Here is a 14492-nt window from a genome sequence, read left to right as displayed (position 1 = left end):
ATTGTGCACCAGCAAGGACATGACAGACGAGACCACCTTCAAGACAGCCCTCAACCTCTACCAAAGACAGTTGAGAGAATTTTAGAAAAAAGCCTTAGCCTTAAAGTTCGAATCAGGCTTCAATAACAGCAGAGAACTCTTCACCATTGTCAAAGAATTTTCCAACCCCTCAGCTGTAACAAACAACATTACCCTCTCACAGGTACTCTGCGACAAGCTTGCAAACTTCTTCCATGACAAGATTGCCAACATCCAAATAAACTTCAAACCCCAGCCCAAGACCACTGACTTCCTCAAACAACCTGCTACCACCACAGATATCCAACTGACCGCATGGACCCAGCTTGCCCCACAGGACACTGCCTTCATTGTGAATTCAGTCCACTCAGAGGCCCCAACCACATCTTCAACCTAGGTGAAGCCAGAATCAGCCACATGCTCACCACCTCAGTTGCCACGGCAGCCTTCCCTGAGGAATGGAAACATGCAGATGTCAACGGCCTACTAAAGAAACCATCAGCAGACCCCAGTGAACTCAACAACTACCGACTGATCTCCGTGCTCCCGTTTCCGACCAAAGTATTAGTAAAAGGCATCAATCAACAACTCTCCTCATATCTGGAACAGAACCTCTTACTCAACTCCTCCCAATCCGGATTCCGTAGCAACTATAGCACAGAGGCAACCCTCATTGCCTCTACCAATGACATATGACTGAGGAGAGACTGTGGCTCTGATCCTCCTAGACATTTCGGCAGCATTCAATACGGACTCCCACCACACACTCATCACAAGGCTTCACAACATAGGCATCCAAGGAGCCGCTCTCAGATGGATCGCCTCTTTACTCCCCGGGAGAACGCAAACAGTCCGCCCTTTGCCTCCTTCACTTCAGAACCCAAAGAATTCATCTGCGGAGTACCCTAAGGATTCTCGCTAAGCCCCAACCTCTTCAACACTTATATGACACCTCTGGTTGGCATTGCCAAAACTCATGGACTCAACATCATATACTATGCCGATGACACAACTCATCTTCTCCCTCTCTGAAGACACCACCAAGACCAACTTCCACAGATGCCTGAAGCTCAACTCAGACAAGACAGAGGTACTGATTTTCAGGAAGAAAAGCTCCCCATGGGATGCATCCTGGTGGTCCTCGGAACTCAGACCTACTCCTACTCCCACTGACCACTCTAGGAACCTAGGCATCATTCTGGACAACAAGCTAACCATGACAACTTAGGTCAACCCCGTCTCGTCTGTCTCCTACTTCTTCATCTTCCGCATGGTTCTTAAAATATTCAAATGGCTACCCCAAAGCTTAAGCCGCACCATCACCCAGGCCCTCATCTCGAGCCAACTGGAATACAGCAACGCTCTCTATACAGGGATCGCAACTCAACCTGTCCAACGACTACAGATCATACAGAATTCTACAGTCAGACTTGTCCTGGATCTACCTAGACACACCCATATCACCCCCTACTTCAAGGAACTCCACTGCCTCTCTATACAGAAAAGATGCCAGTTCTAGCTCCTGATCCCTGTATACAAGGGCCTACACAACTGCAGACTCGCCTACTTAAACCACCGCTTGAACTTTTCTCAGCCCCACAAACACCTTCGCTCCATGTCCCTTTCTCTAACCCTCACCCTAGCATCCTACATAGCACATGCGGAGGTCGCTCCTTCTCCTACCTAGCAGCGAAGACACGGAATGAGCTATCCTTTCATCTATGGATCTCCCCATCTCTTTCAGAGTTTCGAAAGTCCCTAAAAAACCTGGCCATTCAGCTAATCATCTGGACCCTGCCAGCACCTGAATACTCCTATCGGTGAAAAGAAGCACGCTACAATACTACTGATTGAATGATTGATTGATTGTTGCATGAGTAACTCCTCTCCCAGTAGGCGTTCCATGGTGACAACACCCTGGAATATGTATGCATACCCATGAAGTCATGAGTTTTTTTTGTTTTTACAAGCTTCTCCACAATCGTTTCCCATGCTGAAAGCGATCAGAGACAGGAGGAAATCCATTGCTACAATGAGAATGGGAAAGGATATCCCCAGATTGTTGATGAAAACATTTGCAATTGTACAAATGCAAAGGCATTTTCGCATGTACAATTTTACACTGCTTACAATTATGAATGCAGAACTACCTTTCAATAGACTTGTTTGGGAATTTGCACAAGTTACAGATTCCCAGCAGTACTCTTGGAAACCTTTGTGAATTCTAGAAAATCATAAAACAGCTTCTAAATGTGGGCTAAATCTCCCAGTGCAGGTTTTATTTGTAAGATACAACCCTAAGGCACTTTGTGGATTGAGCCCCAAGCACCAAGAAGTCAGGCGTATAGGTAGTGTAACTTTCCTACTACAGTTTGCGTCATTTTCTCACTTCACAGGCAAGTTGTAAAAATCTCCAGGAATGCTCATCGAAATCCACACAAATTGTAAATTATGTTAGTGATGCTAATTCTATCCAGTGGATTGGATTAAGTGGGACAGAAATGTGCACTTGTGCGGGTACCATTTTTTCTCTTTTTCTCCATAGAGAAAACATTTTTCGATGTAGATAAATCCCATTTTATATACTCCCACAACATATGGGGGTGTTAGGAAATATTTTCAGTCCCATTTGCATGGCTACTCCTAACTTTTTGGGAATAAATTTACCTAGGCAAATGGGGTGGAATCAAAACTTCGGGAATGGTTGTGGATACTAACAAAGGCGCAATATGTGAATTGCCACCACATTCCCAGTGGTAACTGTAACACATCTCCTCTTGAACACATATGTCCCCAAGGCAACGCATGTTTTGTGTACTGAGTCCTACATATCCAACATTGCTAAAGCAAATAAAACAAAGGGAAGCTTCATTTAAAAAAAACTAGCAATTCAGCTGAGTATAGAAACTATTAATGGTTATTTGTAGAGTTGTGGCATTCCATACGAAATAACACAAGAAGGTACTTGAATATCCAAATAGTGCATCACATTTATTTTTTTCTAAGAACTAAGCAGCACTGTATGATTTGAGTTTGTGCTTAGTGCAGGGAGAATCATGTTGTTAGGCTACCATCATTGCATAGAGCATTTCTACCATTTGTTTGCGCTCAGAGGGCTTTCGAAGTCTGGGCATCTTTTAAGATACGGAAGTTCTCCTTGATGGAATCAATATGGTCTGTTAAATATGGGATAAAGTATCCCCATCCATACATTATAAGGATATTGCGAGTCACCAAGGACAACCCATGACCATATAGAGCAGTAATACTCAAAGTACGGCCCGGGGGCAGCATGCGGCCCTCCTGACCTTTACATGCTGCCCCTAAGCAGCAGCAGTACTGGGCTACTGTTTGCTCGATTCAGCGCTAGCATTAAAAAAAATGTTAGATATACAGCATGCACTTATTTAAAGGCTAATTGCAGTTAAAAGGAAATAAAGAGGTCCTTAACTTTAGGAACACATTTATTTTTAAAGACAGCAAACATGTAAAAATACAATAGTCTTTTCAAAATTCGAAAAGTGTATTTCATTGACTTGTAGAACTATTTCACCTTAGTAAATCAAATTATAGCAGGGCATTTAGAAGTATTTTTTAAAGTCATGGTTTTCAAACATGCATTTAGAAACGTTCATGCTTAACACCCCCACTCTGAGAACAATGCCATTAGTGATTATATCCAAGCACAGGAGAAGGTTTTGTACAGCATGCATCCATAAGTCATGTATTTCAGGGTCATTTTATATGTGACAATGAAGAAAAAGGAGGGAAATTGAAATAAAACAATTGCCCAGGGTCACACAATTTGGTCACGTCAAGAAGCCGGGATTCATCCCAGGTTTTCTGGTTTCACATTGTACAATTGAGTTCAGCAAGTAGATATAAGTGCTTCGCTTCCCCTATACCCACTTTAAACCCCCTCCTCTGCTGGCATCAGTGCGGCCACCAAAGACCAAACTTTGCGGCCTTCGGGAAAATGTTTGTGAGTACCCATGATATAGAGGAACAAGGCCAAAGGGCGAGTTTCTTTATACAGTTCTGAAACTCCAAGGTGACTTGCAATATTCTTATGTACAGCAGGGGGTCCTTTATACAATATAATACATGTTCACACCATCACCTTTTCTGCAAACCACTTAAATACTTGGTCCATATATTTTTCATATAACATAGAGAGAATGTTTGCAAACATGAAGAATAAAAAAAGAATTAGTAGAGCAAAATTAAACACATAAAAAAGCTGTTAGATATCGGTTGCAAAAAGATATTAGAATCAGTTTAATGCAAACCATTTTTTCCCAAAAAGGGCGAAGTAGCACAGAATGTGTAGAAACATGCAGAAAGATTCAAACTTTTCTATAATTTCCTAGGGAGTGCAAAAAATAAAGATGTTACAATAAATATCACCTTACTGGTTGTCGCTATATAGCTAGTAAAACAGAGCAGAAGACAGAAAAAGCATTTCATATGTCCTCCATGACCTGACCTGCCTTTCCCTCCAGGTGCTGGCTTGGGCAGCAGGCATTGTGATGTCAGAACTCAGTTGTAATAAATGATTACAGTTGAGTTCTGATGTCATTTCTTCATAATTTGTGACTCTGTGCCGCACAAGTCACTGATTATAAAGTAATTAGAGACAGGCTTTTATACAGGGATTGCAGAATCCCATGCATTATATTTGGGTAAAGAAGATCTTTCTTCCAGTATATTGTTTAATAATTATTTCTATTGGATAGGGAATAGGATGTGTCTGATCTAGCCAGGGACACTTGCAGTGCATTACGTGTATGGATTTTAATAATATTAGAAAATACCCCAACATTGTTGTTCATTCTCCATTGCAAAAACCTTGCGACACTTTTCCAACTCACACGTTTCCTAGTAGATGTTCCACCTCTTCTTGTATGCATTCAGGAACATACTCGCTAGCTCTGTAGCGAAGGAGCAGCCAATGGCAGTTCTATTGATTTACATAAAGTATATTTGCATATTCCTGAAGTACCGAATTTCCCAAAGTCACTCCACTGAATGTACATAATTAAAATTCCCACACATGTACACTAATAATGGAATTCGTTTTCACTGTTTAAACCAATAAAATGAAGTGAGATGAGGAATGCTGATCTCTGCTTTCTCTGAGGTGCTGCACAGGTGCAAAAAGTATAATGTAAATGCATTAAGCGGTACATTTACACGTACAGACATTTGGGCCCAGTACATTTTCAAATGTGGAAATGCTTATGCATTTCATGACTCTTGAACATTTGCGGCTGCCACAGATTTTTTTGCTGGAATTCTTCGAGAATACTAACAAATTGGAAAATTGGCTTCAAAAGTAGGAATAATTGTATGAAGGCCACTTTATGAATCTGGTACATATTTGTTACTCTTTAAAAATAACATGAACAATATTTTATTATTAGTTGATCCGTTTTTTTGAAATAAGGTGTGTTCTAGTGGTTAAGCTGTTGAACTTAACAATAGACTTAGCACAAATATCTTTCAGAAACAAAATAATGTAAATAAACAGGCATCATATATGTTTTTGCGATATCACAGTTTTTAAAAAATATTGCTAACCCCAGATTTTCACAACAAATAACCACATTAAACTGTGAACTTGTGGAAATCTCCCTCTTGGAAAAATAAGGTCACTTTTAAAATAAACAATCATAATGTTATTGTGGAACCTTTTTCTTTCATTGAGTTACTGAAAATCTTGGAACGAGTGATCGAGGGGATGCCTGACTGAGACAGATGCTAATCAAATAGATTTCACGGAGATGACTTTGTTAAAATGTTTATAAATGGGAATGACAATATTTGTAGAGAGACATTCTAGCCTAGCCATAGAATGGCAATGAGGGTATGCTCCAACATGTTTTTATTAAAATCATTAACATAATGCAATAATGAATTGTTAGAACCGTTTTATTGCAAACATATCTTTGTTTTTAGGGGCGTTGAGTGGATGGGAGTTATTGGATTCACATTCACTTTCCAAGCAGATGCTACTGAACGAAACTGACTGTTTCCTTGAGATCTGGTTTCTGATTAGTTTTTATTAATTTCATGTAATATTTTACACACATTGTCTAGGAATCATTCATTATCCAGTCTAGGCCTACCGGTTCATTGGCAAACATTAATTAACAGTTCATTCCCTTGGTAACTAGTTATCCAGTAAAGGTGATTCAGTACTTTACTGTAAAAATCCCCCTTGAAAAATCTTGGGGTCAAGATTATCAAAGAGTCTCTCCCTTTGTACGTGTTGTGGGTAATGGTCATGTTGCTGACCTGATACAGTATTGTATTGGAATGGATTGAACAAAAAACAAACGTTTGAATCTCAAGTGGGTACAGAACGTTTTTAATGTGTACAAGATTCCCAAATATGCAGTGTCTCACACCAACATTGATTTGCAGATTTGCCACATTGATAGTTAATCTCATAATACCATGTTGTATTAAAGAGCAAATGTTGATACTACCAAAACTTACATTTATGCAGGCATCAGCACGATCAAGTCTTCTTAGGCGAATGGCAATAATCTTATCAAGGTAAGGGTTTGTTTTAATCAGTGATATGTTTCATCGTCATTGTGGCAAGGGGTAGGCCAAGTTGGTCCACGCAGGATGATTTATCTACATGCAAGTAATTTAAAAAAGAATCATTTAGGTAGTGGAACTCAAGAAATTCCGCATGTATCCAGCCCTTGTGGAGATAGGTATTTAGAATTACACTACAGTATGGTGAACGTGTATGTTTTCTACTACTCTTGATGTCTTGTACACCCTTTTTGTTGACTTTCATTGTGATAACAACTCCAGTTGTGAACATTGCAAGAGAGGCATTTTCCCCAATGGGATGTTTGATACTGATACAGTGGAAACCACATAGCTCCATTTTGGTAGGTTTCCTGTGAACGTACTGGGGGCTTTATTGGTTTAACTCTATGGATGCCATGGCACATAGAGTATTTTATTTGTTGGTGCAACACAGCTTAGCTGAAGGGAATAAGCCATGGATCAAAGTACAAGTGTATGCTTTATAATCACATTGAAGAAAATACTTTACACAAAATATAATTGTGGTCAATAAAAAACATGCAGGTACCATGGCGATATTTTATATGTAAAATGGATTGAAATGTCTTATCTATAGAAGTGTCTTCAATCTAAATTTCTTTATTTCTTTGCAGCTTTGTTCCATTGATTTTAATGATTCCTGTTTTTTCTTTTGGAAATGTCAACGAATGCTACCAGAACTACAGTCAGCTGCACAGGTATTCTGCCATCACATGAACCTCAACACTCGGTCTGATTTACAAAATATATTTCTAAGTGTGAACAAATTTATGTCTGACAAAAGTTAGAACTATTCCATGAACACATATTAGCATTGTGCCTAGGTCACACCCAGTATCTGCGTCACCATCTACACTTGTCTCACCTGCAGATCCTCATAACGTACTCTTGGTGCGAAATGTCAGGAGCCCATACACAAGTTGGAGAATGTTGCGAACTCTATGAAATGCACTAAAGGGGTATCTGTGACTCTTACTAATATTCTTCTCTAACTGCCTTTGGAATTTCCTTTATAACTCATGACTCATTCATCCTATTGTATTACTCTGCCTCTGGCAGTACTTACCATCATTGAACGTAACACTGGCTTGTGCCACCAGGATCCTACCCAGCCAGGAAAATGTGCACAAGACTTGTCTTTGCTACTGTTTCAGTTTACTCACCTCTTTCAGTTTACTGACTTGCAAAATGTTCAGCAACCTCTCTGTAGGGTTATTGGATATCTCTCCTCTTTAAGATTTTGGGGTGACTACACCTGATTGAGTGTAAGTGACATTGTCTCAAAACGTGTCTATTGACTCTCCAAGTTGGGTGCCACAGGGCGCAAGTACAAGACTGGACTAATGTCTTCAGGTCGCCAGCTTCTCGGCTTGAACACTTTGTGCTATCTTCTCTGAATGTCAGGGACAGTCTCATGCTTCACGGGGAAATGATGCCTTTGTCTTCTTAGAACTGCACCGGTCTGATTAGTCAACCTAAAGCACTGAACCAGATGTAGGTCACTAAATCACCCAAGATCCCAACCAAAGAGGACACCTATGGTGCTTCCCTTAACTCCTTGGCTGACTCAGGAGGTATTCAGAACCCACCATTTGTGCTCCCAGACAACATATACGACTTTTCATAAGCAACAGTTGACGTCAGTTGTTCATTATATATATATTTATGGCAGCATCATCAATCTGTCATCAAGGTGGGCGAAGGGTACAAAAGAATCCAGAGGGAGTGAAAACACATGAATGTCTATGTTGGTTGGTTAGTAAACCAGTCAGATCCAACTTTTGACAGAGCGACAAACTTTCAGTTCCACTTCAGAATGTAAATGTACACTAAATAGGGACAATAAAAACAGGTATCAGTATGTTATCTACCAAGCAGTGTGAGTTTTCTGATACTGCAGAAGAGATGAAAGAACCTCTATTACGACACATAAAAAGTGGCAGAGGATGATAAGTACAGCCGGCCTTCTCTTCCAAGGAGCTCCTCATCAATACCCATAAGAACTGAATGGTCCTGCCCACGTGTGGGGATCCCAAAGCACTTTAAAAACAAATACATATGTATATACACCGATGTACAACAGTACAGTGTTTGCCGGCTATAAAAAGGCTACAAATGACCAAATTTCATTTTTAAAAAGAAGCTGATTACAAAAAATCAGTCACTGAATAGAAACAGTGACCGTAGAAAATCTCTCACAAACCAAAATCATTCACAAACCTTTTTTAAAAGTAAAAGGGAGTGAACGGCGGTGTTTGCCAATAGGCTCCAATGCAGTACTTAGAAATGAAAAACTGCTGCTGTGCCTTTAAGGGCCTCACAAGGCACCCTGTATGCCATCATGCCCCACAGGTGAATGGTCTGTTCCTTTTTCTAGCTTCTGGAAACAGGATTCTGGGGCACAAAGCTCTGCCTTTTCGGCTCTAAAACTATTGGAAATCTTTCCAAAATCTTTACTTTTCGGATGTACTCAACTCAACTTCTTTTCAGACGTAGAGTGTATTTAAACCATTTTCTGACACAAAAGTCTTTATTTTCCTGTCAAAATGCCTTCACTTTTTGTGACGTGCCCTTCCTGTAGACAGCAAAAAGGCCCTTTCCGACACTCACAGAGTCTGCCTTCCAGAAGACCTTATTCCAGAAACCTGCAGCCACTTTCAGATGTTCTCCAGAAGAGAGCTTAAAGATCATAAATATCAGGCTGAATTGGGATACAGGAATGAAAAGAACAGGAAGCAGCTGCTGGGTCATTCTTTCATAAGAGCTCCCACCTCCAACTCCATGGACTTCCCTAGGGGTAGATCAAAGGAGAAAAGACATCAGAGAAAGGGGTGAAACTCCCTATTTACGTCGAGGAGCATGATGTCAAGGACAGGTGACTTACCCCACTTGGTACGCCATCAAAGACACCTTCGAGACACCATCTGACCTCGGAGGATTCCTGACAGTGAATGTCAAAACATCCCTGGGCGTAATAGTAACCATCAATGTCAAAGACACCTTTAAGACTACTGTTGATGTTAAAAACTAGCTCCACTCCGTCGAGGCCTCCCTTGGCATCGAGAGCTAGATCTCCACCAACAATGGGAAGAATTTCAGCACGATGACTTCCAGGCCTAAGAAAAGGAAATGCACCTTCAGATTCAGAGTACTCCCAAAATTATTTACCTTTTTGGGTAACTCCTGAAATACTCCTGTCAAGTACTCTCTCACCAAGGGGTTTAACATCTCTCCATTTTTCTCTAGGCACACCACCCAATACGGATCCCATATCATCTCCTCTGCTCCCCTCTCGGACGTCACTGCCACAAGCTCATTCTGCTCCTATAAGACGACAGAGAGACAGAAGTCCACCTTTGCCGACGTCTCCTCCTAGGTCACTGCAATGTTCAAGAAGTTCAAGTAGGCACCATTGTACACGATCTAAGTCAGGAGCTAGATCTCAGAGAACATCTAGAAGGGAAGTCTTCTCCCCATACGCTATCCAGGTGATCCAATGAAAAGATCTAGTGGGAAATCACCCACTTGACAGAGGCTGGCTCCATCCTAGATAGCCACCTCCCGTTCATCTATCAGCTACTACTCACCTACTCTGACTGACACACATCCAGGAAGAGTCTCTCCAGTTGATAACGTCACAATCCTTAATGACGTGTTAGTAAGAGGAACAGAAAAATTTAACATTGCAATGGCTAGTTCTACTACCATAATTTCCAAGACACTGCATCAGAAAACATCTTCTGGCTCCTGGTCTGCTTGAACTAGCTGTTCCTCACACTTGCATCAGTAAAGTCAGCACCATCTCGACTTAAAAACAAATACAAGCCAGTGTTCTGCTGTAAGAAACCCTTTGTTTCTTACAGCAGACCTACTCCAGACTCAGTTTTTGTAGCTGCAGCAAAAAGTCTTATGCAATAGCTCCTTCTTTTTTCATTCCACCTGATAAAGAAAGCAAACTAATGGACTCTGGAGGCAGAAAGATGTGTGGAACACCAGCATTCAACATGAAAGCTGCCAGTGACACTGCTCTTTTGGGGAGATATGACAGATCTCTCTGGGACTCTCGCCAAAAATATTGTGACAAGCTATCTAAGGAAGATAGACAAGATTTCCAAGAGGTCCTTACGGAAGGCTTTCTTGTCTCCAACCAAATCATTGGTGCAGCAGCGGGTACATCTGATCTGCCATGGTATCTGCTTTAGGCAGAGTTCTTGTCGGAGGCTAACTGGACTCAAACCAGAAGCACAGCAGAGAATTCTGAGCTTGCCTTTTTCAGGACATACTCTCATTGACTCTCATGTAGACGAAAACATTTCTTGCATGAAGACTTTAAAAGCTGTAGGCTAGGAGAAAAGAAAAAACTACAGCCTCTATGATAGGCGTCACTTCGCTTAGAAGGTTAAAATTCCCTCACAGGTCCCATCAGCATCAACAACATCAAAGGCAACCTTACCATCCTCCTAAGCCCTCCAGAGGTAGAGGAGATCAACAACAACATGCAGCTTCTGGAAAACCTCCTGCCAAACAATGGCTTCCTTCTTCCCTCTTCTCTTTTAGCCACTCCAGTGGAGGGAAGCATAGTCGATCACCTAACAAGAATGGCTTTGCATAGATACATGACTATGTTTCAAGTCCCCTTTCCTTCTTTACCGCCAGCTAACACATTGGTTTTTCAACAATATCTGCTGCAGAAAGAGGTCCACATCTTTTTATAGAAATGCAGTGGAGGATGTGCTTTTTCAGCAGAAAAAGGATTGGGAATTTATTCCTGAAATGTTCTGGTTTGAAAAAAAGACGCCAAAAGAAGAGGTCAGATCGATACTCGATCTCTAAATACTGAACAAATACATAGGAAAAGAAAATTTCAGAATGCTTGCACTACACCAGATATATCCTCAGCTAGACCAAGGCGATTTGATGTGTGTAATAGACCATCAAGATGCTTATTTTCACATACCAATTGTAAACAAATCTCAAACATGTCTTTGATTCATAAAAGGCATTTTCAAAACAAGGTTCTCCCATTCGAACTAAAGTAAGCTCCTCAAAAATGTGTGAAATGTATAGCTGTTGCAGCACATCTAAGGAAACAAAATATTTTCACCTGCCCTCCCCTAGACAACTGGCTAATACATCATCAGATGAGACTTTCAAACATTTTCAAATATGCCCCAACACTCTGGCCAGTTTGGGTCTTCAGGTAAATCTCAAATAATCTACTACCCACCCAGTACAGAAAATATACTACCGAGGTGCCATTTTGGATACACAAAAGTATATCCTTTGGCGGAGAGACTGTGTCATCTGTCTGCCTGAAGTGTCACAATCTGCCTCACCCAGCAGCACAACAGAAATCATTCCTACGAGGGGTGATGGCATCCTATATTTTCCTGGTTTCACATGCCAGTCTTGAGATGAGTCTTTTAGAAGAATGCCTAGACTAGTGGAACCAGTTCTCAGACAGCTGGGAAAAGAGATTGACCCTTTTACAATTGGCAATTCAGTCACTTCCATGGAATAAGCATAATAAAAGGGACATTATTCAACAAGGATCTCCCAGTTCAAACTCTAGTCACAAATGCTTCTATCCAAGGATGGAGAGCTCACATGGGCCACTTAAGGACTTGGGGGATATGGTCAAACAAAGAGAAAACCTACTTTAACGACCTACTTGAATTAAGAACTGGCTTTTAAATCCTTCCTACTGTCCATCAAAACGAACTCCCTTCTTGTTCGGACAGACAATAACAATGTATTACCTGAACAAGCATGGAGGATCTAATTCAAGACCGCTGTCTCTCGAATCTCAAGCCATATGGAAATGGCTCATAGCGAGACATTTGGCAATCAGAGCTGTCCACATTCCAGGCATACAAAATATAAAAGCAGAATCCCTTAGTCAAGCATTTCAAGAAAACCACGACTGGGTTCTAAACGAGGAAGTTTTAGAATACATTTTTCACGTTTGCGCCTATCCACAAATAGACTTCTTCGCAGAGGCAAAAACAATAAATGCCAAGATTATGCCTTCACATTTTACCTAACAGGGTTGAAAGGTAATGCCTTTTCATAGGTAGGCCAAAGAAATTCCTATGCGCATTTCCTTCTATGCCAACAGTTTTGATAAAACTGTTCCAGTCTAAAACAAGAATGATACTGATAGCTTCCTGATTGCTCCACCAACGGTGGTTCACAGATCTCCTTCAATTATCCGAGCGTCCACACAAGAGACTTCCTTGCCAACAGGATGTACTGTACAAGTTTGGGGGCCATGTTCTGTACGTCAGTCTTCCTATTCTGAACATAGTGGCCTGTCTCCTGAATTCCTACAATATGGTCATCTAAGTCTACCACAACACTACATGAACCTTTTTGGTAGAAGGCAAACGTGTTTCCACAAGAACTTCTTATGCCTTCAAGTGGCAAAGGTTGTGCATTTGGTGCATTCAAAACAGCTACTACCCTTCCATGTGTTGGGAAAACGTGGCAATCCCTTACTTACTTCATTTAGCATGGTCTGGTCTACAGTTTTCATCCATTAAAGTGCTCATTGAGGCTATAACTGCCTATGAGAAATCTTAATCGCAGACCCCCTTCTTTAGAATGCCTGTGATAAAGGACTTCTTAGAAGATATTAAGAAGGTATTCCCTCCTATTAAGTCTCCTTCACTTCCTTGGGAACTTAGTACTGTGCTATCTAAATTAATGGGATCCACCTTCAAACATATTCACAAGGCATCTTTACAACCTATTACTTGGAAGATTGTCTTCCTAGTGGCAATCACCTCTGTGCACAGAATTTGTGAAATTCAAGTTTTATGCATATTAGAACCCCACATAGTATTCCATAGTATTAGACTGCTGATGAGAACCCACCCTAGTTTTCTTTCAAATGTGATTTCAGATTTTCATATTAACTAGACGATCTCCTTACCTACTTTCTTTACAAATCCAGCTGAGAGAGCTCTGCATTTGCAATAGGTGTGAAGAGTTTTGAAATTCTATTAGACAAAAAAAAAAAAGGCAATCAGGTGGTCTTTTAATAAATTACAGCCTAGAAAAAACAAGCTTTAACAAAACAGCCCATTTCTAGATGGATGGTATCATGTATATTGCTTTCATACCAGTTAGCTAAGAAGCCCCTACCTGGTAGACATAAAGCACATTCTACCTGAGGAAAAGCTGCTACAATAGCCATTCTTAAAATGTTTCCCATTTCATAGGTTTGTAAAGCTGCCTCCTGGAAGTCTGTTCACTCTTTCGCTAGACCTCACTGTTTAGATTCAGACTCCAGAGTAGATACTCAAGTAGCACACCCTTTTTTGTGGAACCCCTTGGGGTGATTTTGGAGCTCTTTTCTTTTTCATGTCCATATCATTTAGAGGATGGGCTTGCTATTCTGTTCAGTGCTTGTGACTATTGATGAGGGCCTCCGGGAAGAGAAAGAAATGTTACCTGTAATCCTAGTTCTCTTGCAGGGGAATCCTCATTGTAGCCATAGTCAACCCTCCCCCCACACAAGACAAAATAGATTAAAGCTATTATCAATCTTCACCCAGGATTCTCTGATCTTCCATACAAATGACCTGATTTAACTGTTCGCTGTGGGGCATGATGGGATACAGGGTGTATCAGGAAGATCTTGAAGGCACTGTGTCCATTTTCCTTTCCTATGCTTTGCGTTGCAGTCTAATGTCTAACACTGTCCTTCATTCCCTTTCCTTTTCCGTTTCATAATAAGGATTGTGAAAGATTTTCTGTGGTCACTTTTCCTGGTCCGTGACTGTTTTTATGCAATTGGCTTCTTTTTTAAAAAGAAAATAAAATTATATTTGGTCATGTTGAGCCTTTTTTTGTAGGCTGAAACCATATGTAAATGTACTATT

The 14492-nt window shown here is 40.8% G+C and overlaps 1 protein-coding gene and 1 long non-coding RNA gene across 2 annotated transcripts in view; one reads left to right on the top strand and one right to left on the bottom strand.

The window, feature by feature from the left end:
* LOC146783876 (uncharacterized) overlaps positions 1 to 14492 on the bottom strand; it is a 120297-nt gene that overhangs the window by 11671 nt on the left and 94134 nt on the right. Inside the window, exons 2-3 of the long non-coding RNA XR_014970578.1 lie at positions 13541 to 13607; positions 6520 to 6663 (exon numbers count right to left, since the gene is read on the bottom strand). This is a non-coding gene — a long non-coding RNA (uncharacterized LOC146783876). The remainder of the gene's footprint in view (positions 1 to 6519; positions 6664 to 13540; positions 13608 to 14492) is intronic.
* TMEM116 (transmembrane protein 116) overlaps positions 1 to 14492 on the top strand; it is a 214677-nt gene that overhangs the window by 187770 nt on the left and 12415 nt on the right. Inside the window, exons 6-7 of the mRNA XM_085634079.1 lie at positions 6530 to 6579; positions 7221 to 7304. Coding sequence (XP_085490205.1) covers positions 6530 to 6579; positions 7221 to 7304 — 134 coding nt within the window. The remainder of the gene's footprint in view (positions 1 to 6529; positions 6580 to 7220; positions 7305 to 14492) is intronic.

Source organism: Triturus cristatus, chromosome 11 (assembly GCF_964204655.1).
Source record: "Triturus cristatus chromosome 11, aTriCri1.1, whole genome shotgun sequence".
NCBI classification, from domain to species: domain Eukaryota; kingdom Metazoa; phylum Chordata; class Amphibia; order Caudata; family Salamandridae; genus Triturus; species Triturus cristatus.
This window is presented reverse-complemented; position numbering and strand designations above follow the sequence as displayed.